General features: G+C 40.1%; 1 protein-coding gene across 1 annotated transcript in view; it reads left to right on the forward strand.

Moving 5' to 3' along the window:
• Positions 1-26,946, forward strand: part of LOC114641417 (protocadherin-16) — a 237,387-nt gene that overhangs the window by 127,916 nt on the left and 82,525 nt on the right. Inside the window, exon 10 of the mRNA XM_028790469.2 lies at positions 20,544-20,783. Within this exon, the coding sequence (XP_028646302.2) occupies positions 20,544-20,783 (240 nt within the window). The remainder of the gene's footprint in view (positions 1-20,543; positions 20,784-26,946) is intronic.

Below are 26,946 nucleotides of genomic sequence, written 5' to 3' on the forward strand. Positions count from 1 at the left end.
TGGGTCTTTTAATTTCTTGTACATGCTTCCTCAGTTGGTTTGCCCAGTTGATTTCATACAAGAGACGCTATTGGCAGATGGCTGAGAAGCTACCCAACTTACTTTTCTTTCTCTCTCTTGCGCTGACTTTCTGGGATCCTGACGTAGGGGGTGTGAGCAGGGGGGCTGTTCGCACACCTAGACGATACGGACGCTCGTCTAAAAATGCTGAAAGATTATCTTCACGTTGCTACCTTCTGTGTGCAGCTGCTTCTTGAGGCAACATGCTGCACGTTGCTTCGCATACTTAAAAGCTCAAAGGGCACGTATTGATTTTTGACTTTGTTTTTCTCTGTCTCTCTCTCTCTCTCTCTCTCTCTCTCTCTCTCTCTCTCTCTCTCTCTCTCTCTCTCTCTCTCTCTCTCTCTCTCTCCCTGCTCCTGACGGAGGGGGTGTGAGCTGCCGCCTTCAACAGCTTTGTACCGGCGGTGCTTCGCATACTTAAAAGCCAAACAGCCCTATTGATTTTGTCTGTTTCTGACATGCTCTGTTCCTGACGCGCACTCCTTTGAGGAGAAGATATGTTTGCATTCTTTTACTTGTGAGACAGAACTGTCATCTCTGTCTTGTCATGGAGCACAGTTTAAACTTTTGAAAAAGAGACAAATGTTTGTCTGCAGTGTTTGAATAACGTTCTTGTCTCTCTACAACCTCCTGTGTTTCTGCGCAAATCTGTGACCCAAGCATGACAATATAAAAATAACCATATAAACATATGGTTTCTACTTCGCGGATTTTCTTATTTTGCGGGTGGCTCTGGAACGCAACCCCCGCGATGGAGGAGGGATTACTGTACTGCTTTGTCTTTTTTGCTGCAAATGCGGTCTGACTAGTGCATTATATAGTCTGGGCATTATATCTCTTGATTTATATTCAACAGTTTTTAATGATGTAACCTACTATTTTATATGCCTTTTTAATAGCTTCTCTGCATTGCTTAGATGATGAAAATTTGATGTCAACCTAAATTCCTAAATCCTATGCAGAGGTTATTTCCTTTAGGACAGTATCTCCCATCTTGTATGTATAAATGATGTTGTTTCTGACCATGTGTAGCCTTTGCACTTTACTAAATTAAGCTGCATTTTCCAAGTGTTCACTCAGTTCTGAAGCTTTCCAAGTCTTCTTTAATTGTTTTGCTTCCTCCACAGTATCTGCCATTCTTCCATTTTTAGTATCATCTGTGAATCTTACAAGTTTACCAACTATAGAACTATATATTTATTTCATGAATATAAATAAGAAAAAGTAACAATCCCAGGATAGACCCTTGAGTGACTCCACTGATGGAGCATGCTTTTCTTATGTGCATTGTTTTGCCTCCTGCTGGTTAACCAACATGAGATCCAGTTTTGTAGGTTACCACTGATACTTACAGATTCTAGTTTCAGAGTTAACCTTTGGTGTCAGACGATATCAAAGCCTTTTTGAAAGTATAAGTAAATTATGTTGTATGATTTACTTTTGCCAACTACTTTTGACGACTGTTCAAAAAAATATAAAAGATTGGTATGGCAAGATCTGTCATAAAGCCATGCTGACTGTTATTAAGTTTATTATTTTCATATAGGTACTTTTCTAAATTATGTCTTACTAACCAATGTACCCGGTGTTGCCTGGACATAAATAAATATGAGAAAACAGTATTTTAAAAATAAACATAGCTAAACATAACTCACAATGAGACAAAAAGAATGTACTGTCAGACAAAAGCTGTAATCCGGCAAGCCAAAGAAATTGTTATCCATATTAATTGAAACACAAAAACACTGAATATATCAATGGCCTTAGATGAGATTTGCTTTAACTCTACAAAACTGTATGTGCTGATGATGATATCCTCACCCCAGTGCATTCTTGCTACCAAATGGAAATTGTAGTCCGCACGTCAGTGCTGAATTTTGAGTTGCCCCTCTTCCCAATATGACATATAGACTATATTTTAAGTTGGACTAACAGCAAGTTACATTCAAAATTTCATGAAAATCAGTAGGGATGCCTCGATACCGATTTCATGTTACTTGATCAGCTGATTGTGATACTACAGTGCATCCGGAAAGTATTCACAGCGCATCACTTTTTCCTCATTTTGTTATGTTACAGCCTTATTCCAAAATGGATTAAATTCATTTTTTTCCTCAGAATTCTACACACAACACCCCACAATGACAACGTGAAAAAAGTTTATGTGAGGTTTTTGCAAATTTATTTAAAATAAAAAAACTGAGAAATCCCATTTACATAAGTATTCACAGCCTTTGCTCAATACTTTGTCGATGCACCTTTGGCAGCAATTACAGCCTCAAGTCTTTTTGAATATGATGCCACAAGCTTGGCACACCTATCCTTGGCCAGTTTCGCCCATTCCTCTTTGCAGCACCTCTCAAGCTCCATCAGGTTGGATGGGAAGTGTCAGTGCACAGTCATTTTAAGATCTCTCCAGAGATGTTCAATCGGATTCAAGTCTGGGCTCTGGCTGGGCCACTCAAGGACATTCACAGCCACTCCTTTGATGTCTTGGCTGTGTGCTTAGGGTCGTTGTCCTGCTGAAAGATGAACCGTCGCCCCAGTCTGAGGTCAAGAGCGCTCTGGAGCAGGTTTTCATCCAGGATGTCTCTGTACATTGCTGCAGTCATCTTTCCCTTTATCCTGACTAGTCTCCCAGTCCCTGCCGCTGAAAAACATCCCCACAGCATGATGCTGCCACCACCATGCTTCACTGTAGGGATGGTATTGGCCTGGTGATGAGCGGTGCCTGGTTTCCTCCAAACGTGACTTGGCATTCACACCAAAGAGTTCAATCTTTGTCTCATCAGACCAGAGAATTTTCTGTCTCATGGTCTGAGAATTCTTCAGGTGCCTTTTGGCAAACTCCAGGCGAGCTGCCATGTTCCTTTTACTAAGGAGTGGCTTCCATCTGGCCACTCTACCATACAGGTCTGATTGGTGGATTGCTGCAGAGATGGTTTGTCCTTCTGGAAGGTTCTCCTCTCTCCACAGAGGACCTCTGGAGCTCTGACAGAGTGACCATCGGGTTCTTGGTCACCTCCCTGACTAAGGCCCTTCTCCCCCAATCGCTCAGTTTAGATGGCCGGCCAGCTCTTGGAAGAGTCCTGGTGGTTCTGAACTTCTTCCACTTACGGATGATGGAGGCCACTGTGCTCATTGGGACCTTCAAAGCAGCAGAAATGTTTCTGTAACCTTCCCCAGATTTGTGCCTCGAGACAATCCTGTCTCAGAGGTCTACAGACAATTCCTTTGACTTCATGCTTGGTTTGTGCTCTTATATGAACTGTCAACTGTGGGACCTTATATAGACAGGTGTGTGCTTTTCCAAATCATGTCCAATCAACTGAATTTACCACAGGTGGACTCCAATTAAGCTGTAGAAACATCTCAAGGATGATCAGGGGAAACAGGATGCACCTGAGCTCAATTTTGAGCTTCATGGCAAAGGCTGTGAATACTTATGTACATGTGCTTTCTCAGTTTTTTTATTTTTAATAAATTTGCAAAAACCTCAAGTAAACTTTTTTCACGTTGTCATTATGGGGTGTTGTGTGTAGACTTCTGAGGAAAAAAATGAATTTAATCCATTTTGGAATAAGGCTGTAACATAACAAAATGTGGAAAAAGTGATGCACTGTGAATACTTTCCGGATGCACTGTAAATGATTTTTTCCCCTTTATCCCTTTAAAAATTTTTTACACTAAGCTCCTGCATAGCTCATTCATTCATAGAAATCTTAAGTCCTGTATTAAAGAGTATTTTTATAATTAAATCACAGTTGTTAAGTGTTCATTTTTTATTAACCAAATTGAAATTCTGCAGGCGTATGATTCAGTGACTATAAAATAAATATAATGTCCTTAAAATGCATACTTCAACTAATAAAATATGTACAAAAGTATGTACGTCCAGAATACATATGGCATAAAAGAAAATATAGTTCTTCTCACAATTACAAACTGTCATTTTGCTTAGTTTTTTTTTCTGTAGTGTACATATCTGAAACAACGCTTAATTTAAAAAAGTAGTTTTCACCACTTCTCTAACAACAAAAAAAATTTATATATATACAGTAATCCCTCGCTATATCGCGCTTCGCCTTTCGCGGCTTCACTCCATCGCGGATTTTATATGTAAGCATATTTAAATATATATGGCAGATTTTTTGCTGGTTCACGGATTTCTGCGGACAATGGGTCTTTTAATTTCTGGTACATGCTTCCTCAGTTGGTTTGCCCAGTTGATTTCATACAAGGGACGCTATTGGCAGATGGCTGAGAAGCTACCCAACTTACTTTTCTCTCTCTCTCTCTTGCGCTGACTTTCTCTGATCCTGACGTAGGGGGATTGAGCAAGGGGGCTGTTTGCACACCTAGACGATACGGACGTTCGTCTAAAAATGCTGAAAGATTATCTTCACGTTGCTACCTTCTGTGCAGCTGCTTCCTGAAGCGACATGCTGCACGGTGCTTCGCATACTTAAAAGCTCGAAGGGCACGTATTGATTTTTGCTTGTTTGTTTTTCTCTGTCTCTCTCTCTCTCTCTCTCTCTCTCTCTCTCTCTGCTCCTGACGGAGGGGGTGTGAGCTGCCGCCTTCAACAGCTTTGTGCTGCGGTGCTTCGCATACTTAAAAGCCAAACAGCCCTATTGATTTGTTTGCTTTTCTCTGTCTCTCTGACATGCTCTGCTCCTGACGCGCACTCCTTTGAAAAGGAAGATATGTTTGCATTCTTTTAATTGTGAGACGGAACTGTCATCTCTGTCTTGTCATGGAGCACAGTTTAAACTTTTGAAAAAGAGACAAATGTTTGTTTGCAGTGTTTGAATAAAGTTCCTGTCTCTCTACAACCTCCTGTGTTTCTGCGCAAATCTATGACCCAAGCATGACAATATAAAAATAACCATATAAACATATGGTTTCTACTTCGCGGATTTTCTTATTTCGCGAGTGGCTCTGGAACGCAACTCCCGCGATGGAGGAGGGATTACTGTATGTATTTTACATAGTTTACTGTCAAATAAAGCAAAGAGTATGCGACACGTGTTTTGCTCTTATTTGGGCTCATCAGGCGTACACACTCCACTGCACCCCTCTCAGGGATCAAACCTCGGCGTCAGAGGCAAAGCCTCTTTACACTGCGCCACGGCATGTGGTTTGTTTATTTGACAGCCTGGCGATCGGAGTAATTACATTCATAGCATTCATAGTCTGAATCTCGATCTGATTGTATGGGTGGTTACCTACCAGGTAACGCATGTGGTTGGTCTGCCAGTAAACTATGTAACATTCTATGATTTGCTTCTCGCAACTGAGAGGGCCCCGTGGCGAATGTTTGCAGACTGGCAGACCAACCATATGTGTTACCTGGTAGGTTAACCACCCATACAATCAGATCGAGATTCAGCCTACGAATGCTATGAATATATATGTATGTACGTATATATGTACAGTACATACATGTATATATATTTATATATATTTGCAGCAGGAGATCCACAAAGGGAGAAAAATTAATCACGTATCATAAAGTAGTTTTTATTCCTGAGCTTTCAACCCCTGCTAGGGCTCTTCATCAGAGGATAATGCTTAGACTTACAAGAATCAAAGGCAATATATAGCAAAAAAATTATTACAGGGGGTGGGGGGGAGGTTTTTAAGTCAGTGTGATATGGGGGGGGGGGTATTGGGTGTACAGTTTATTTATTATGAACATGTTCTTCTTAAGTTTGCATATGCTGGATTTATGTCCAAGTGTCTGTTGATGGCGTTCTCATTTGATAGCCAAGATTCGGCCAGCTCTCTGGCACTTTTAGTACTGGCCTTAAATTTTACTTGTACATTGTCCCAGTTAAATGTATGTCCTGTTGATTTAGTATGCGTATAGATCAATGATAGTGAGTCCTTTCTTCTGATGGCGTTGCGATGTTCCTATATACGTGTTGCGATTCTTTTTGAAGTTTGTCCTATGTGTTTCGTGTTTCTGTTGTAGATTTCTTGTTTTTAGCATTTGGAAAATGGATGGATATGTATTTATGCAGGTGAGTTTTTGTTTTTACTATATCAGCTAGACAGTTGTAATTCTTGAGGTGTAATTCTAAATATGGATTACCATTTTAATTATGTAGTATTTGTTTCTTACCAAAACGTATGCTGTGTGACACACAGCAACGAATAATAAACACAGTACAAATCTTTAAAAAAGCCACAAATGTATAAAATGTTCAGAGGTTGTTTATCAAGAAGACATAAGACTAACATGTTTAACAGGTGTATAAGTAAAACACACATTTTGCTGTTAAGCTAATACACCTGTTGTTTACTAAGCAGCAATTTCAAATTTGTTGCTGCACTTAAAACAAGCTCTCTGTCCAAACTAAAATGGTATCCGTTTTAATTAAAGGACTAAATAAATAAATAAATGAAGATCTATCTATCCACAATAAAAAAGTCTGAATTCATTACCGTGTCTTTTCTTGCCGTTTGTCTAAGTGTACAGGATGACTTCTCTGATTCCCATTTCTCAGTTTATTACTCCACTTTCTTTAACTTAAAGGCAAATATTCCACCCATCTTTCATTCAATCATAGCGTCCCTAAAATTGGCTATGCCAGTTTGGCCTATTAGCGAAAGAACAAACAGACATCCTTATAATTTATATGTATATACTGTAGATTACCATTTCCATAATTTTGCATTGTATAAAAGTAAGACGTAATGGTCTGTAATTACCAGGGTCCATTTTGTCTCCCTTCTTGAATACAGAAGGGAGACAGAGAAGTACTGTTCAGATTAAATAGACTGAAATCAAACAAATTGCCAGGAGCAGATAATATTTACCCTCAAGTTCTTAAGGAGGCTAGCGAGTACAGTATATATATAAACCCCTGATACATATTTTTAGGAAGTCCCTGCACACTGGGGAAATTGGCAAATACTATCCTGTTATATGAAATGGGTGACCAGGCAAATCCAAGCAGCTTTAGGCCAGTAAGCTTAACGTGCATCACAGGAAAATTAATGGAAGGAATTATTAAGGATAAGATTGATATGTCAAGTACAGGAGTTTTTCTGAATAGTCAGCATGTGTTCAGAAGAGGGAGTTTGTGTTTTACCAACATTCTGGAATTCTATGAGGAAGCAACAAAAGGATATAATCAAAGTGGAGCATATGATATTTTTCTTGACTTTCAGAAAGCATTTGATAAGGTGCCACATGTGAGGTTGGAGATCAAACTAAAAGAAGTTGGAGTTCAAGGTGATGTTTGTAAATGGGTGCAGAATTGGCTAAGGCACAGGAAGTAGAGGGTTATGGTATGAGGAACCTTATCAGTATTGTCTGATGTTAAGAATGGTGTTACACAGAGGTCAGTGCTAGGGCTACTGTCAGTCACTCATTATCCAACCTGCTATATCCTAACACAGAATCACAAGGGATCTGCTGGAGCCAATCCCAGCCAGCACTGGGCGCAAGGCAGGAACAAATCCAAAGCAGGGCACGTGCACACACACACCAAGCACACACTAGGGACAATTTAGGATCACAAATGCACCTAACCTGCATGTCTTTGGACTTTTGGAGGAAACCAGAGCACCCGGAGGAAACCCATGCAGACACGGGGAGAACATGCAAACTCCACGCAGGGAGGACCCGGGAAGCAAACCCAGGTCTCCTTACTGCAAGACAGCAGTGCTATCACTGCACCACCGTGCCGCCCAGGGCTACTGCTATTTTTAAAATATATACAGTAAATGATTTAGAAAACAGTAAAAGTAACAAGCTGGTTAAATGTGCAGATGATACCAAGATAGGTGGATTGGCAGGTAATTTATAATCTGGTAAATCATTCCAGACGTTTTTGGACAGCATACAGGCTTGGGCAGATATGTGGCTGATGAAATTTAATGTCAGCAAATATAAAGTATTACACATAGGGAATAAAAATGTAAGGTTTGAATACACAGTGGGAAGTCTGAAAATCGAGAACACCTTGTGAGCAGGATTTAGGAGTCATAGTGGGCTCTACACTGTCAACTTCCATACAGTATTCAGAAGCCATTAATAAGGCAAACATAATGTTACGTTTTAAAGCATGATGTGTGGAGTACAAGTCCAAGAAGGTTATGTTCAAGCTTTATAATGCATTGGAAATGCCTGATCTGGAGTACTGTGTGCAGTTTTGGTCTTCAGGTTATAAAAAGTACATAGCAGCACTAGGAAAAGTCCAGAGAAGAGTGACTAGGCTTATTCCAGGGCCACAGGAGATGAATTATGAAGAAAGATTAAAAGAGTTGAGCCTTTTCAGTTTAAGCTAAGGAAGATTAAGAGGTAACATGACTGATCTGTTTAAAATTATGAAGGGCATTAGTACAGTGGATCGAGACTGTTATGTTAAAATGAGTTCATCAAGGACACGGGAACACAGTGGGAAACTTATTAAGGGTAAATTTCACAGAAACATTAGGAGGTTTTTCTTTTCACAGAGAACCATAGGCACTTGGAATAAGCTTCCAAGGATCATGGTACACAGTAAGACTTTAGGGACTTTCAAACCTAGACTTGATGTTTTTTTAGAGGGGGATGAATAGGACTGGCGAGCTTTGTTGGGCTGAATGTCCTGTTCTTGTCTAGATTGTTCTTATGTTCTAATGTTCTAATGTAATCTTCAAGTCATGCCACAGATTCTTAGTTGGCTGAGGTCTCATCTTTGATTAGGCCATTCCAAGATATTTAAATGTTTCCCTTTAAACCACACACTTTTTAGGGTCATTGTCCTACTGGCAGGTTTTCCTTTAGTATTGCCCAGTATTTCGTGCCATCCATATTTTCTTCAATCCTGACAAGTTTTTTTTGTCCCTGCTGATGAAAAACATCCCCTCAGCGTGATGCTGCTACCAGTCTTCACTGGGGGAAGGGTGCTCTCGGGGTGATGGAAAGTGTTGGAGTTGTGCCACACATGGTATTTCCCATGATGAACCTTCTTCTGTGTGTTTGAAGAATCCGTCACATGCTGTGTTTTCTTATTTTTATTTCTTTAAGCAATGGCTTTTTTCTGGCCAATCTTCCATAAAGCCCTGCTCCATGGAATGTCCTGCTTAAATTGGTCATTTGTTAAGATACTCCTGTCCCCACTGTGTTTCTTTGTAGCTCCTTTCAGTGTTATCCTTGTTGTCTTTGTTGCATCTCTGATTAATGGCCTCCATACCCAGTCTGTGAGTTTTGATGGGCAACCTTCTCTTGTCAGATTTGTAGTGGTGCCATATTTTTTCCATGTTGTTACAGTAATCCCTCCTCCATCGCGGGGGTTGCGTTCCAGAGCTACCCGCGAAATAAGAAAATCCGCGAAGTAGAAACCATATGTTTATATAGTTATTTTTATATTGTCATGCTTGGGTCACAGATTTGCGCAGAAACACAGGAGGTTGTAGAGAGACAGGAACGTTATTCAAACACTGCAAACAAACATTTGTCTCTTTTTCAAAAGTTTAAACTGTGCTTCATGACAAGACAGAGATGACAGTATCGTCTCACAATTAAAAGAATGCAAACATATCTTCCTCTTCAAAGGAGTCAGGAGCAGAGACTGTCATAAAGGCAGAGGAAAATCAATAGGGCTGTTTGGCTTTTAAGTATGCGAAGCACCATGGCACAAAGCTGTTGAAGGCGGCAGCTCACACCCCCTCCGTCAAGAGCACAGAAAGAGAGAGAGAGACAGAGAAAAACAAGCAAGCAAAAATCAATACGTGCCCTTCGAGCTTTTAAGTATGCAAAGCACCGTGCAGCATGTCGTTTCAGGAAGCAGCTGCACAAAAGACAGCAACGTGAAGATAATCTTTCAGCATTTTCAGACGAGCGTCCGTATCGTCTAGGTGTGCGAACAGCCCCCCTGCTCAATCCCCCTACGTCAGGATCAGAGAAAGTCAGCGCAAGAGAAAGAGAAAAGTAAGCTGGGTAGCTTCTCAGCCATCTGCCAATAGCATCCCTTGTATGAAATCAACTGGGCAAACTAACTGAGGAAGCATGTACCAGAAATTAAAAGACCCATTGTCCGCAGAAACCCGCGAAGCAGCGAAAAATCCGCGATATATATTTAAATATGCTTACATATAAAATCCGCGATGGAGTGAAGCCGCGAAAGGCGAAACGCGATATAGCGAGGGATTACTGTATAATAGATTTAATTGTGCTCTGTGGGATATTGTTTATATCTCAACCCTAATCCCTGACTCTTCTCCCTATTTTTGTTTCTGACCAGTTTGGAATACTCCTTGGTCTTAATATTGTTTGCTTAGTCAGGTCTGTTTATATAGACATCATGTGGTACCCTAATTAACTAATTATGTGACTTCTGAAGTTAATTGGATTAAACCAAATCTAATGTAGGGGTTTCATAGTTAAGGGGATGAACACATATGCACTCAGAACTTTACAGTGCTTATTTGTTTTTTTTTAAATATACAGTACATAAGGTATTTTATTTTCATTCCACTTCAGCAATTTGGACTATATTGTTAAGTCCGTTACATAAAGTCTAAATGAAAATCCATTTTAATTCCAGATTGTTATGCAGCAAACCAGGACAAACACCAACAGACCACTATCCTATGCTGCCTAAGTACGCTTTCCCTGCCTCCAATTTGTAGTCTCCAATCTCCTTCAGACTCTTCCTCCACTCTTGTACATTACCCTGTGTTCCTCCCTCTTCTTAAAATGAATATTCACCACAGCCATGTCCATCCGTTTTGCAAACTACACTACAATCTGACCTTCATTCTTTTCCTTGACACCATGCCTACCCATTATCTCCTCATCCCCTCTTTTCCTTTCAACAACATGCCCACTGAATTCTGCATCAAATCACCACTCTCTCAGACTTGAATACACTGTCCAACTCACTCCAGAAATATTCTTTCTCATCCATCCCACACCCAACTTGCGGGGCATATTCACTAATAAAATTCATCTTCACATCTTCAGTTTCCAGCTTCAAAATCATCACTCTGTCCGACATTCTTCTCACCTCCAAAACACTCTGGACATACTGTTCCTTCAGGTTTAACCCCTACCTCTCCTCCCATCTACACAATAGTAGAACAATTTGAACCCACTGCCGATATACCTGGCTTTACCCCCCTTCCATCTGGTCTATTCCACCTATAATATATCAGCCTTCTTTTTCTCAATCATATTGGCTAACTCTGTCCCTTTATCAGTCATACTGCCAACAGTCAAAGTTCCTACTCTCACTTCAGCTCTCCTCACCTTCCTCCTCTCCCCCAGCCTCCGGACACGCCTTCCCCCTCTTCTTCTCGTTCGGCCAACAGTAGCCCAGTTTCACCCAGCACCTTGTTGGCTAATAAGACTGGTGGCCCCTGCTGTTAAAACCGGCCTTGACCAATCCAGTATGCAAATTTCTATTGTTGTCTACATATTGATCTGGCAAAATTTTACATCGAATGCTCTTCCTAAAGTAAGCCTCCCCATTTATCTGGGCTTGGGACTGGCACAAAGAATATTTTTGTGCATGTTTGTGCATTCCCTGTGGCTGGGTTCCAAAAAAAAATAAATGTGCATGCCAGAAAAAATTACATTTATAAAATCTGACATACGCACATTTCTATACAACCTATCCTTTGTAAATCACGAAAACCTTGTAAATGTATGTTGTGAACATACCTCGATGCTAATCAACCTTATGTATATGCAATCATCATCCTTCAGACATTCGTTGGCAGGCAGAGCAGTCTATCTTCTGATGTGTCGAGACCCCACACCTGCATTTAAGAGCATCCGCCTTTGGTCTGCAACTGAGCGTGCAAAATCATGCACAGCATGATTAGTGGGGTAGCTACTATTACCTGGCACATGTAAAGACAAGATTGCTGATTACAATGAAGGGTATAGGACATAGGAAAAATTGAGGCCTCCCAAAGCTAGTTTGCTTCAAAATAAATGAATCACAGGTTGACCAAGGCCACGGAGAGATGATATTTGTTAGTCTCATCTTGGTATCACATATGACTAGTGCATTAATGAAATGTAACATCTTACAGTTAAAAACAAAAAAAGCAGCTACATTCTCGCTAGATGCCTTTATCACAATATGAATACTGTATAGTGATCTGATTACTTTAGGAGAATTGGACTGTCCTGCAAATTGCCCTTTTATGTTGTAAAAAACATGATGTTTAATGTACACCCACACCATTAAAAAAACTGAATGTAGCGCCTCCTCAGTCAGCTAATGGCTTTCAGCACAGCGGGCAGAAACCTGGCTGGGATATTCTTCCCCTGTTGGCCAGTTCCCTAAAAAGTGACAACAGGTAGGTGATATAAACTGACAAATAACCAAAAATGTTCTTCAGTGAAATTCAGTCTGTATATTATATTCAGCAATTTTTAGGTTTAATATGTTGTGTTACATTAAAAGACATAATAATAGCTGATAATAATACTAATAATTCATATCACCAAGCAGTTATTATTATATTATATTATGTTATATTATATTATATTATCTAAAATATTTCATATGCATGGGTCAGAGTTCCCCAATCAAGTTTTCTTATGTAAATCACAATGTTTCTGTGGGAAATTGCATACACACGTCAGGCCTCTTTTTGTGCGTTCTTCAGTGCATTTTATTAGTTATTACTTTATTAGTTTTTTAATTAATAAAATATGTAGAGAAAATATATATCCATAATATATATGGCATTAAAGAAAATAAAATAACTTCTTGCTGTCATATTGTTTAATTTCTACTGTAATGTACTTATCTGAAACAAACCTTAATTTAAAAATATTGTTTTCTCCATTTATCTAACAAAAAAATATATATATATTCTCATCCATTGATTCAGTTTGAGATACTGATTGGAGACTGAGGTGTATTGACGTCATCCTTGCAAGTGGAAGAGGAGGAAGTGTTTGTGTTACTGTAGTGTGAAAGTTGATTTTTGATCCTGAAAACTTTATGTTTTGGTTGCAGGAGCCATACTGAAGTTTTAAATCTTTTTTTTCCATTTAGAAGGGTTTTCTGCTTTATTTTTCACCCACACAGGAGCAAAAGGAGGAGTGTGCTTGGAAAGCATTTGTAAAAACTTACTTGTTACTTGCACTTCTTCTGTTCTGTTGCACTTGTTCTGTTACTTGTATTCAAAACTAGCATCAATGAGGTGAGGAGAGGCGAGACAGAAAGCCATAGCTGAGCAGTAACTGTAACTAGAAAGTCTGTAAATAAATAAGTAAATAACCATCGTAGCAAGGCCAAATAGTTAAAACTGACAGCGATTCCTTAGTATGGATAAGTTAAGTTAAAGAATAACAGGAATATGGCATCATAGAGCACTTGTATGGTTAAGCTTTAACGCAAGTAGAAACTGAGAGCACTCATGTTCATAAGTAAAAAAATATATATTTTAAATACAGGTAGGTCACTAACTTGTAACTGGTAAAGAGGGGGGCACCTCGGTAGACAGGCATCTATCTGGAAAGCACCGATCAGGTAATAGTGTCAGTAGAAACAAACAAAATGAATAAGTAAGTAAAGCAGCCAATAATCAGTAAGTGGGTCTTCTTAGTAAGAAGGAGTATTGTTTAAAACGTTTAACTGAACAAACCTGTTATTAACAGTCAGAAAAGTAGAGCAAATAAGAGGGCAACTGCATAAGGGTTCATTAGTAGGAAGGAGTTCAAATGGTGTAAACAGAGAGCTCCAAAGTAAGGAAGTAATAAGAGAAGTGCAAGTTAGGAAAACAAGCAGGGAAAAGACAACAAGTAGGCAGTTGAGGGAGAGAGTGTTACAAAAGCTTAATGGTCCTGAAGGAGCAATATAACTGTTTTAGTTGTTTAATATATTATTTTTTTATTTTAATCAGCTAAGATAAACCATTTAAATTAAATTTAAAAAAGGGTTGACTAGGTTTTCTAATGCAAAACCAAAATTTTATACGAGGCCAATAAAATGTAAGTCCTGCTGGATGTTAAACTTTTTAGAGGATGGCTTGGAGGAGCCAGTCTTCCTTAAAGGCTATGTCTGTAGGAGATTCCGGCTGAACCAGCACCTAAAGGTCAGGGTTGCTGAACTGGAGGAGAAGGAGTTGGTTGGCCTGTGTTGTAGTAGTGAATTGCCAGAGCTGAACACAGTCTCAAGGTGGAAGGCAAAGGTTTTACTTTGTCCGGGGGTATCAACTTCAGAACTAGAAGTGTGAAACTATTTTCAGGTCATTATGGAGCTGGATGGTTTCTGTGAAGATTCTGAGGTGGTAGGCAGGTATGGGGAGCCCCAACAGGCCACCTCAAAACCAGTCCCCAGAAAGAGAGAGGTTGTGATAGCCTTGGTTGGTTTGTTGCCATCTGGATGCACAGATGGGAAACCTCCCTGGAAAGGTTAATAGGCTGTTTGCCAGATTAGGGGTGGATCAAATTGTCATTGTCTATGTAGGAATATACAACATATCAAAAGGCAGGCTGTCAGATCTGTAATCAAAATTTAAAGAGTTAGGTGCCAGAATGAGGAGTAGAACTGACAAGGTGGTCTTCTCCCAAGTTTTTCCTGTGCCATGCACCAGTCCAGGTAAGACTGAGTAGATTAGGAGGCTTATTGCATGGCTCACATCTTGGTGCAGGATGGAACAGTATAGGTTGATAGGGCATTGAAACTACTTTTGGAACAAATGGGACCTGTTCCGCCACAATGGGTTACATCTGAACTGGAGGGGCACCAATGTGCTGGGGAGGCATATGAGTAGGAGGGTTTGCCATTCATGTGAAACAGAATTTAAATGCTTCTCTTCTTCATTTGAATGATGAGCCACATCTTAGATAGATAGATAGATAGATAGATAGATAGATAGATAGATAGATAGATAGATAGATAGATAGATAGATAGATAGATAGATAGATAGATAGATAGATAGATAGATAGATAGATAGATAGATAGATAGATAGATAGATAGATAGATAGATAGATAGATAGATAGATAGATAGATAGATACTTTATTAATCCCAATGGGAAATTCACATTCTTCAGCAGCAGCATACTGATACAATAAATAATATTAAATTAAAAAATGATAACAATGCAGGTGAAAAACAGACAATAACTATGTATAATGTTGAATGTTAACGTTTACCCCTCTGGGTGGAATTAAAGAGTCGCATAGTTTGGGGGAGAAACGATCTCCTCAATCTGTCAGTGGAGCAGGACAGTGACAGCAGTCTGTCGCTGAAGCTGCTCTTCTGTCTGGAGATGATACTATTAAGTGGATGCAGTGGATTCTCCATAATTGATAGGAGCCTGCTGAGCGCCCTTCGCTCTGCCACAGATGTTAAACTGTCCAGCTCCATGCCAACAATAGAGCTTGCCTTCCTCACCAGTTTGTCCAGACGTGAGGCGTCTTTCCTCTTAATGCTGCCTCCCCAGCACACCACTGCGTAGAAGAGGGCGCTCGCCACAACTGTCTGATAGAACATCTGCAGCATCTTATTGCAGATGTTGAAGGACGCCAGCCTTCTAAGGAAGTATAACCGGCTCTGTCCTTTCTTGCACAGCGCATCAGTATTGGCAGTCCAGTCTAATTTATCATCCAGCTGCACTCCCAGATATTTATAGGTCTGCACCATCTGCATACAGTCACCTTTGATGATCACTGGGTCTATGAGGGGTCTGGGCCTCCTAAAATCCACCACCAGCTCTTTGGTTTTGCTGGTGTTCAGGTGTAGGTGGTTTGAGTCGCACCATTTAACAAAGTCATTGATTAGGTCCCTATACTCCTCCTCCAGCCCATTCCTGATGCAGCCCACGATAGCAGTGTCATCAGCGAACTTTTGCACATGGCAGGACTCCGAGTTGTATTGGAAGTCCGATGTATATAGGCTGAACAGGACCGGAGAAAGTACAGTCCCCTGTGGTGCTCCTGTGTTGCTGACCACAATGTCAGACGTGCAGTTCCCAAGAACGCACATACTGAGGTCTGTCTTTAAGATAGTCCACGATCCATGCCACTAGGTATGAATCTAATCCCATCTCTGTCAGCTTGTCCCTAAGGAGCAGAGGTTGGATTGTGTTGAAGGCGCTAGAGAAGTCTAGAAACATAATTCTTACAGCACCACTACCTCTGTCCAAGTGAGAGAGGGATCGGTGTAGCATATAGATGATGGCATCCTCTGCTCCCACCTTCTCCTGATATGCAAACTGCAGAGGGTCAAGGGTGTGTTGAACCTGTGGCCTAAAGTGGTGAAGCAGCAGCCTCTCCATGGTCTTCATCACATGTGATGTCAGAGCAACAGGCCAAAAGTCATTCAGCTCACTAGGACGTGATACCTTTGGGATTGGGGTGATACAAGATGTTTTCCAAAGCCTCGGGACTTTCCCCTGTTCCAGGCTCAGGTTGAAGATGCGCTGTAGAGGGCCCACCAGCTCCGATGCACAGACCTTCAGCAGTCGTGGCGATACTCCATCTGGACCCGCTGCTTTGCTGGCACGAAGTCTCCTCAGCTCTCTGCTCACTTGCGCTGTTGTAATTATGGGTGGGGATGTCTTTCCTATGCTGGTATCAGCAGAAGGATGTGTGGAGGGTGCAATACTCCGAGGTGAGAGTGAGAGTGGGTTAGGGTGGTCAAACCTGTTAAAGAAGTTGTTCATTTGGTTTGCTCTCTTCACGTCTCTCTCAATGGTGGTACCCCGCTTCGAGCTGCAGCCAGTGATGATCTTCATCCCATCCCACACTTCCTTCATGCTGTTATTCTGCAACTTCTGCTCCAGCTTTCTCCTGTACTGCTCCTTCGCTGCCCTGAGCTGGACTCGGAGTTCCTTCTGCACGCGCTTGAGCTCATGCTGATCACCGTTTTTAAAAGCCCTTTTCTTCTGGTTCAAAAGGCCCTTGATGTCACTTGTAATCCATGGCTTGTTGTTAGCATAGCAGCGTACAGTTCTTACTGGAACTACAATGTCCATACAGAAGTTGATGTAGTCAGTAGTGCAGTCAACAACTTCCTCAATGTTCTCATTATGAGATCCCTGCAGGATATCCCAGTCTGTAGTTCCAAAAAGTTCTCTCAGAGTATTCTCAGCCTCCGGGGTCCACTTCCTGAATGATTGTGTGGTTACAGGTAGGACTCTCACTTTTGGTTTATAGTGAGGCTGAAGCAGAACCAGGTTATGATCTGCTTTCCCAAGCGCAGGCAGCGGGGTGGCGCTGTATGCGTCTTTAACGTTTGCATACAGTAAATCAATAGTCTTATTTCCCCGGGTGTTACAGTCCACATACTGGGAGAATGCAGGTAATGTTCTGTCCAGCGTCACATGGTTAAAGTCTCCAGCGATTAGCACAAGTGCCTCAGGGTGCTGCGTTTGTAACTTAGCAACAGCAGAATGGATGATGTCACTCGCTGACTCCTCGTCCGCCCGAGGAGGGATATACACGATGACAACAATGACATGTCCAAACTCTCTGGGCAAGTAGTAGGGACGTAAACTTACGGCCAACAGTTCGATATCCCTGCAGCAAGTGGAGATTTTGACGTTAATGTGTCCAGAGTTACACCACCGTGTATTAACATAGAGAGCGAGTCCTCCTCCTTTGTGCTTCCCACAGGTACTTGCATCTCTGTCCGCTCTAACTGTGCTAAACCCGGGTAGCTCCACGTTGGCATCTGGGATGGTGTTATTTAGCCAGGTTTCGCAAAAACACAACAAACTGCATTCTCTGTAGGTCCTGACATTTTTCACCAGCGCAGCCAGTTCGTCGATCTTATTTGAGATTGAGTTTACATTCCCCAGAATCACAGAAGGCATCTTAGTGAGGACATCTGGATTCATCATGTGCTGTTGACCCCCACCCCCAATGCAGAGAGTAAGTTTGTAGGGGGATGTTATAGACATGAGGGATTTTAACTACCCAAATATTAGCTAGGCTAACTTTGCAAATAGTGGAGTACAAGGAGTTTTTAGACATAATCATTGACTGTTTTTTCCCACAGTATGTTAAAGCACCAACAGGGGGGTAAACCTGTGTAGATGTAGTGTTTTGTAATAATCAGGATAGACCCCCGTGACCCTGTGTTCGGATTCAGCGGGTTGGACAATGGATGGATGGATGGAATTGAGAGCGTTGTTGTGATTGAACCAATAAAGTTCAAGTGACCATAATATAATACAATTCCCAGTATTTTGAAAGAGCAGAAATGCAAAGACCAAAACTGTTAAGCTTAACATTGGAAAGGCAAATTTTGACCAGATATTACACAGTCTAAGTGGGATGGACTGGGATAAGCTTTTAAGTTTAAAGATAGTCGAGGAGCAGCGGAACAAGTTTCAAAATGTTTTATATATAATGCAGGACAGGTACATACCAAAATGTAGAATTAGTAGGAAATTTTTAAAAAACTCACAGTGGGTTAATAGGGAGTTAACAGCTATAAAAAATAGCTATATAAGGCATATACAACTAATAACTTCAATGCAAATCGTAGGGTATAAAACAGGAGGCCAATTCCAATCCTGGAGAGCCACAGTGTCTACAGGTTTTCATTCTAACCATTTTCTTAATTAGTGACAAGTTTTTGGTACTAATTAACATCAGTAATTGATTTGCTATTTAAGACTCAGACCTTTTAAGTCAAGGCTGAGCAACGTTGGTCCTGGAGAGCCACAGTGGCTTCAGGTTTTTGTTCCAACCCAATTGCTTCTTCAGAAATCATTCAATGTTAATGAAGCGCTTATTTCTCAAGTGAAAGTTACATTTTTCTGGTTCATTTTAGTTGTCTCGCTAGTTAAGATTTTAAACCCTTAATTGTTTATTTTTGTCTTAAACAGCTGTATTGATTGTTTTAACTGATCCATATTACATGTACTAATAGAATGGAAAATAAATCTATGATTTAAGAATGAACTGACATGGTAGAGTTAAAACATGAACAATCCATGAAATTAAATAAGATCTGTTATTGGTGAGGATTGCTTCTAATTAAGCAACTGGATTGGAACAAAAACCAAAAAGCCAGTGTGGCTTTTCAGGATCAGAGCTGGCCACCCCGGTATATAACAGCATTAGGGCAACCATCAAGAAAGATGTTAGAGAATCTATAATGCTTTTATATAGCAGATAAGGCAAAAAATGCCCCAAAAAGATTCTTTCAGTATTTTAGTAGTAAATGATTAGTCAAGGAGGAGGTGAAGTATATCAAGAATGGTAAAGAGGAATTAAGTGAAATAGTTAAATAGCAGATGCTCTAAACTTTCATTTTTCTGAAGTATTCACACGTGAGGAAGTGGATAACATCACAGCAGTAACAAGGACTATTAAGGAGGTACTGAGTAATGTGAAAATTGTAGAGGGAGAAGTACTGCTTAGATTAAATAGGCTGAAATGTGATAAATCACAAGGACCAGATAATTTATCCTCAAGTGCTTAAGGAAATTAGTGAGTACACATATACACCCTCAACACATATTTTAGGAAGTCACTTGGGAAATAACGATGGACTGGAGAAAGCCCAATATTATCCCATTATATTAAAAAGGTGATTGGGCTGATCCAAGTAACTATAGGACAGTAAGATCAATGTGAATCACAGGTAAATTAATGGAAGGAATTATTAAGGAAAAGACTGAAAAAGACATGCCAATAACAGGAGTTTTACTGAACAATCAGCATGGGTTCAGACAAAGAAGGCCCTGTTTTACTAACATAATATAATTCTATAGGAAAGCAACAAAGAGATATGTTTAAAGTACAATATTATTTATCTTGACTTTCATAAAGTATTTAAAAAGTTACCACATGAGAGGCTGGCTTCAAGCTAAAGAAGTAGGAGTTTAGTGTGTAGTGTGTAGATGGGTGCAGAATTGTCTAAAACACAGGAAGCAGAGGGTTATGGTACATATGATCTAGAATCCACTGAATAATTACAGAGGGACTTGGATAGGATACTGGCTAGGGTAAATTAGTGTTAGATGAAATTTTAATGCAAGTGAATGTAAAGTATTACACATAGGAAGTAAAAATGTTAGGTTTGAATACACAATGGGAGGTCTGAAAATTGAAATTGCACCTTAAAAAGTTGTAGTGAATTTGTCACTGTCAACTTGCAGACAGTGTTCAGGAGCCATTAAGAGGTCTAGCAGAATATTAGTTTATATACCACAATGTGTAGAGTACAAGTCAGAGGAGGTTATGCTCAAGTTTTATAGCCCACTGGTTAGACCTCATCTGGAGTACTGTTGTAGTTTTGGTCTCCCAGCAAAAGAATAGACACATATGCTCTAGACAAAGTCACAGAAAAGTGACAAGGTTGATTCCAGGATTGCGGGGAATGAATTAAGAGGAAAAATTAAAGATGCTAAGCCTTTTCAGTTCATGCAAAATGAGATTAAGATGTGACATGATTGTTATCGTTAAAATAATTACAAACAGTCTGGGCAAATATTAGACCTGTCAAGTTAATTATATGTTTTTCCATAAAAATTTTTTTATTTTTTTGGTAGGATCACTTTCTATTCTGAAGGCTTTGGATCGTGAAGAGCAGGGACTGTACAACTTAACACTTGTGGCTGAAGACCATGGATCTCCAATTCTTTCGACAGAGCAACTTTTGTCTGTGCATGTTATTGATGTTAACGATGAAGTTCCACAATTTGAAAAAACAGAGTTTGAGACTCAAATATTAGAAAACCAGAAGATTGGAACATCAGTTTTAACTCTGACAGCAGTAGACCGTGATCAAGGTAATCCAGTTGTATGGTTAAAAGGGAAATGTATTTGCATTCCTACCTAAAGTGTTTTTTTTCTTATTAATGATGGAAGATATAAAGTTTGTAAGTGCAAACATTCAGTTTGTCCATTAGGTATTATTTAAAAAAAAAATATAACTGTATACAAAAAAAGCACTGCATGCAATCATTATAAAAAAGAATAAAAGAGAAAGAGGTGGAGTCAGGCGGCCAGAACAAGAACTAATGTGAAAGGAAGGGGAATTCTGGGTACTGGAAATGATGTCATCGGGGTTACCTGGAAGTGGTGTCAACAGTGGGTGGGCCAATGGTGGTGTCATTACAGTTTTTCTGAATTGCTAAAACACATTTCCTAAAATCCACTCTCATTTTCCCAAAACGCTAAGCACAAACCCTAAAATTCAAGTTACACTCACAAAACCTTTGACTCATCTTGCAAAATCAAACAAGCTTCTCAAAACTATATTATCTTTGCTCAAAAGCAAACACTGCTTTCAGATCATGCATCAAGCCGGTCAGTACATAAACACTACTGAGCAGTCATTACACACTACACCAAAAAATTGAAAACACTGTATTCAGAGCATATAGCTCCAGGAGAAATGCATTTAGCATCTCCAAAAAAAAAAGAAAACAAAAAAAAAATTCATAACTCAGTGGATTTAGCATTTACTGTATATTAAGTAAAGTACTAGAAAAGACAGAATTTTCCATACTGTAAATGAGAAGTACACCACAGTTCACAGCCTATAGTGCACTGTAAATGGTACAAAATCAAAGGACTGTAAACAAGTGATTGGTCATCGGGCTTCATCATATCTTTGGGCTGGGTCAGGCCACAGCACCTCATCAATGTCACATGCTACATTCTCCCTCGCCAGGCAGGTAACATTCTCTTATATGTTCAACATGGTGAAAATGACATTGTCCCAAACTATAACATAGGTGTGACGCATGTTCAGCTCATGATCCTGCTGCTCAAGTCCAAACAAGACATCTCAAAGATCACCAAGAAATGTAAGAAGATGCTGGGTGTTATATCACTCCAGTGTGACATGATGGTGTAGAAACCCACAGTTACTTATGGCACCACATAGTGTCACATTGTCACCACACTGGCCAGAGACTTCGACAGTGGCCCGCTGGACAATTATGTTTCAGCCACTCCTTCTCCTCTTTGTAAGATTGATCCCTGCTTCATCCACAAAAATGTATTCATGGTGTCTTTCCCATGGAATCCGAATCAAATATTCTGTATATGTAGAAATAAATATAGTTTTGTAAATGCTACAGGAAGACAAATCTATGCTGTAGAGTTGTGACGATGCGGGTTCTGCTCCATACTCCCATCTTCTGTTAGGGAGCCGTTGAACCCAACACTGTCGGTAATGTCACCGATGTGCTAGACAGTGAGGCAATAACAATGAGCAAGGGGATGGTTCAAAAATGTGCAAAGTGTTTTTATTAAAAGACAATCAAAACAATCAGTGTTCTAATAAAGTGCTGTGCACTTCATTCAAAAGTCTTCAATAAATACATAATCCATAAAAGAAACGTGTGGAGGTTAAAAATACAGTAATCCCTCCTCCATCGCGGAGGTTGCGTTCCAGAGCCACCCGCGAAATAAGAAAATCCGCGAAGTAGAAACCATATGTTTATATGGTTATTTTTATATTGTCATGCTTGGGTCACAGCTTTGCGCAGAAACACAGGAGGTTGTAGAGAGACAGGAACATTATTCAAACACTGCAAACAAACATTTGTCTCTTTTTCAAAAGTTTAAACTGTGCTCCATGACAAGACAGAGATGACAGTTCCATCTCACAATTAAAAGAATGCAAACATATCTTCCTTTTCAAAGGAGTGCTCGTCAGGAGCACAGAATGTCACATAGATAGAGAAAAGCAAACAAATCAATAGGGCTGTTTGGATTTTAAGTATGCGAAGCACCGCGGCACAAAGCTGTTGAAGGCGGCAGCTCACACACCCTCCGTCAGGAGCAGGGAGGGAGAGAGAGAGACAGTTTGTTTTTCAATCAAAAATCAATACGTGCCCTTGGAGCTTTTAAGTATGCGAAGCACCGTGCAGCATGTTCTTCAGGAAGCAGCTGCACAAAAGATAGCAACGTGAAAATAATCTTTCAGCATTTTTAGACGAGCGTCCGTATCGTCTAGGTGTGCAAACAGCCCCCCTGCTCAATCCCCCTACGTCAGGATCAAAGAAAGTCAGCGCAAGAAGGAGAGAAAAGTAGGCTGGGTAGCTTCTCAGCCATCTGCCAATAGCGTCCCTTGTATGAAATCAACTGGGCAAACCAACTGAGGAAGCATGTACCAGAAATTAAAAGACCCATTGTCTGCAGAAATCCACGAACCAGCAAAAAATCCGCGATATATATTTAAATATGCTTACATATAAAATCCGTGATGGAGTGAAGCCGCGAAAGGCGAAGCGCGATATAGCGAGGGATCACTGTACACAAAAATAACAATCCTTTAAAACAAGGTTAAAACGTTCAACAGGAAGCAGTCTTTAAAAGCAAATGACAAGCCCGGTGCTTCTTTCCTGTTAGTGTTAGCGTCTCACCTGCTTTTCCCATGCGGGTCCTGCAACAGGCGAGACACTCTCAATGCAGCTGTCCTTCTGCCTACTCCTCCAGCTACTACTATCAGTCGCCTTTCTGATCCTTGGCTCCGGTCGGCTCCCCCTGACAGCGACTTGGGACTTCCTCCCACAGCCAAGACTCTCACATGGAGGACACCATATCCCAAATCCTGACTCCTGCTGCCATCCGCGGCCCCATGCGGAGAGTCACCCGTCTCCCGGTCACTCTCGTACTTCCTGCAACAAACTCTGCGGGAGCAACAACAACTACTACGCCCTGGGTGTCGGCCTAACACCCAGGCTGTTTGCTCAGCTGCCGCGAGCCTGCTCTCGCTCGCTCACTCTCTCGTACCGGTGCACGCTCTCTCTCTCTTTCTTGCTTGCTTGCTTGCTCCCGTAACCTCCGTCTTTCTTTCTTTCACCTCATTCTCTTTTTCTTCATTCTCCCTAATCGTCTCGGGCTTCTCTATATATGCAGAGAGGACATGGCAGCTGCAGCACATTAGCCCCAGGAACAATCACGGATGTGGGCAGTCTCTCACCTGTGCACTTAGGTGAGAAACGCCCACACCACAGATCGCCCTGAGACGCTACAGCCACCACGCCCCCTCGCTAAGCCGCGAGCGCGGTGATTATTTATTTAAAACAAAACGGCCTTTGCAGGAAGAGCTGTGGACCCATATCACCACAAGAGTACACTATATGCACTCTTGATTTACATACATTGTACATACTATGATGCCATTGAGCTTGACAGTAGTATGAATATAGTAATATTATACTGTAAACAATCCGGACTACTGTAAATGTGTCTGAATGTACACTTACTTGCACTGAAATTGCAGCTTTTTGACCCTTTGTACTCTGTACACTTGCTTTGGCGCATCCTCTTGCATTGGAGGATACGGTCGATGGTGGAAAGTCAGACAACAGCAACAATAATAACATTTATTTGTATGGCATGTTTTCATACAAATTATGTAGCTCAAAGTGCTTTAAAAGATGAAGAAAGAAAAAAGAAAAACATATAAAAATTAGGCAATACTAATTAACAAAGAATAAAGTAGGGTCAGATGGCCAGGGAGAACAGAAAAAACAAAAACAAAACTCCAGAGGGCTGGAGAAAAAAACAAAATCTGCAGGGGTTACAAGGCCATGAGACCACCCAGCCCCCAGTAGGCATTCTACCTAATATAAATGACATGATTTAAATCATCCTCATGGTTTTTAGGCTTCATGTGGGAGAATTAGACGATGATGGTCATGTGGAACTCTTGCCTTCAAACCATCAATGTAGAGACTGCACGGTGCTTTGATCAGGTGGTGGTGGCGCAGATTGCCACTACACAAAGTCAGCAAAAAAACAACAGAGAAAGTAGGGGTTAGTACAGATTTTGGAGCCATGAAAAAAATGATTACCGTATTTACGCGTGTACCACGCGCACATTTTTTCCTGAAAATTAGCATTAGAAAATCAGGTTCAATGTTTACTTCTTCTGCTTGGGCTGCCTCGCTCACTCTCTCTCTCTCTCTCTTCCTCGCTCGATGGAAGAAAGAAAAAATTTCAGCATGCAACAAAAACAGAAGGGCATTTCGCGGAAAACGTGCCCTAAATGCTTCCTATACAATCACAACGCGCGTCATACACGTGGCAAAACGTTTTCGCGATTTTCTTTATAAAAATTAGGGTACGCGTCTTACACAAGAGCGTCTGGTACACAAGTAAAAAGAGTATTTAATGCATATACAGAATATCAGGGTTACACTAAAATGAAGCTATGAGAAAGCCATGTTAAAGTAATGGTTTTTTAGCAGTTTTTTAAAGTGCTCCACCGTATTAGCCTGGCAAATTTCTCTCAGTGAACTATTCCAGATTTTAGGTGCATAACAGAAGAAGGCTGCCTCACTACTTATTTTAATTTTAGCTCTTGGAATTATAAGCAGACACTCATTTGAAGATCTAAGGTTACAATTTGGAGTGTAAGGTGAAAGGCATTCTAAGATATAGGATGGATCGAGATTATTTAAGGCTCTGTAAACCATAAGTAGTATTTTAAAGTCAATTCTAAATGACACGGGTAACCAATTATCAAAACTGGAGAGGTGTGCTCAGATTTTCTTTTCATAGTAAAGATTCTGGCAGGTGCAGTCTGCACTAGTTGCAACTGATTGATATCTTTTTTGGGCAGTCCTGAGAGGTGTGCGTTACAGTAATCTAGTCAACTAAAAGCAAAAGCGTGAACTAATTTTTCAGCATCTTGCAAAGTTATAAGGGGTCAAATTTTTGCTATATTTCTTAAGTGAAAAAATGCTGTCCTGGTAATCTGATTAATATGTGATTTAAAATTTAGGTCAGAATTAATAATTACCCTTAAATTCTTTATGTCTGTCTTAACTTTCAAGCCTAATGGATCAAGTTTATTTGTAATACCCTCTTTATATCCATTTTTGCCAATCACTAAGATTTCCAATTTCTTGTTATTTAGTTTGAGAAAATTCCTACTCATTCATTCAGAAACAAAAGTAAGACATTGTGTCAGTGAGACAAGAGAGTCGGGGTCATCAGGCTCTATTGATAAATACAGTTGTGTGTCGTCAGCATAGCTGTGGTAGCTCACATTAAGGGAAGCATATAGATCAAAAAGAGCAGTGGACCCAGGATAGATCCTTGTGAAATGCCATATAGAATATTATGTGTCTTTGAAGTACAATTACCACAACTAACAAAAAATTTTCTACCTGTAAAGTAAGACTCAAAGCAATTTAAGACACTGCCAGAGAGGCCCACCCACTGTCTAATGGACCCGGGATAGATCCTTGTGAAATGCCATATAGAATATCATGTGTCTTTAAAGTACAATTACCACAACTAACAAAAAATTTTCTACCTGTAAACTAAGACTCAAAGCAATTTAAGACACTGCCAGAGAGGCCCACCCACTGTCTAAGGCAATTTATAAGAATTTTGTGATCAATGGTATCAAATGCGGCACTCAGGTCTAAGAGAATGAGAACAGGTAAACTCATTATTATATTATTTTTATATTTTTATATTATTACTCATTATTTACCCAACTGAAACTTGTCTTGAACAGCATGTTTAGTCAAGTGAGCATTTACCTGCATAATGACTGCCTTTTCTAGGATTTTACTTACAATTTTTTGAATTGCTAAAACACATTTCCTAAAATCTCATCTCTTTGTCTCAAAACACTAAACACAAACTCTAAAATTCAAGCTACACTCACACAACCTTCGACTTGTCTTGCAAAACCAAACATTTGACCCAAAACTATTTTAACTTTACTCAAATTCAAGCACTACTGTCAAAAACCACACAAAACCAGCCAATGTGCAAACACAACTTAGCAACGATTACACACTACATAAATAAATACAAAACACTGTGGGATAGCGGGAAAATAATATTTATTTATTCATTCATTTATTCTTGTACTCACATTTTAACAAAAAAAGAACTGCAGCAAAAAAGTTATATATATAAAAAAAATTATATATTTTTACAGCATTTTCAGATAATTTATTCTGCCTCAGC

This window comes from Erpetoichthys calabaricus, chromosome 4 (genome assembly GCF_900747795.2).
Source record: "Erpetoichthys calabaricus chromosome 4, fErpCal1.3, whole genome shotgun sequence".
Lineage (NCBI taxonomy): Eukaryota > Metazoa > Chordata > Cladistia > Polypteriformes > Polypteridae > Erpetoichthys > Erpetoichthys calabaricus.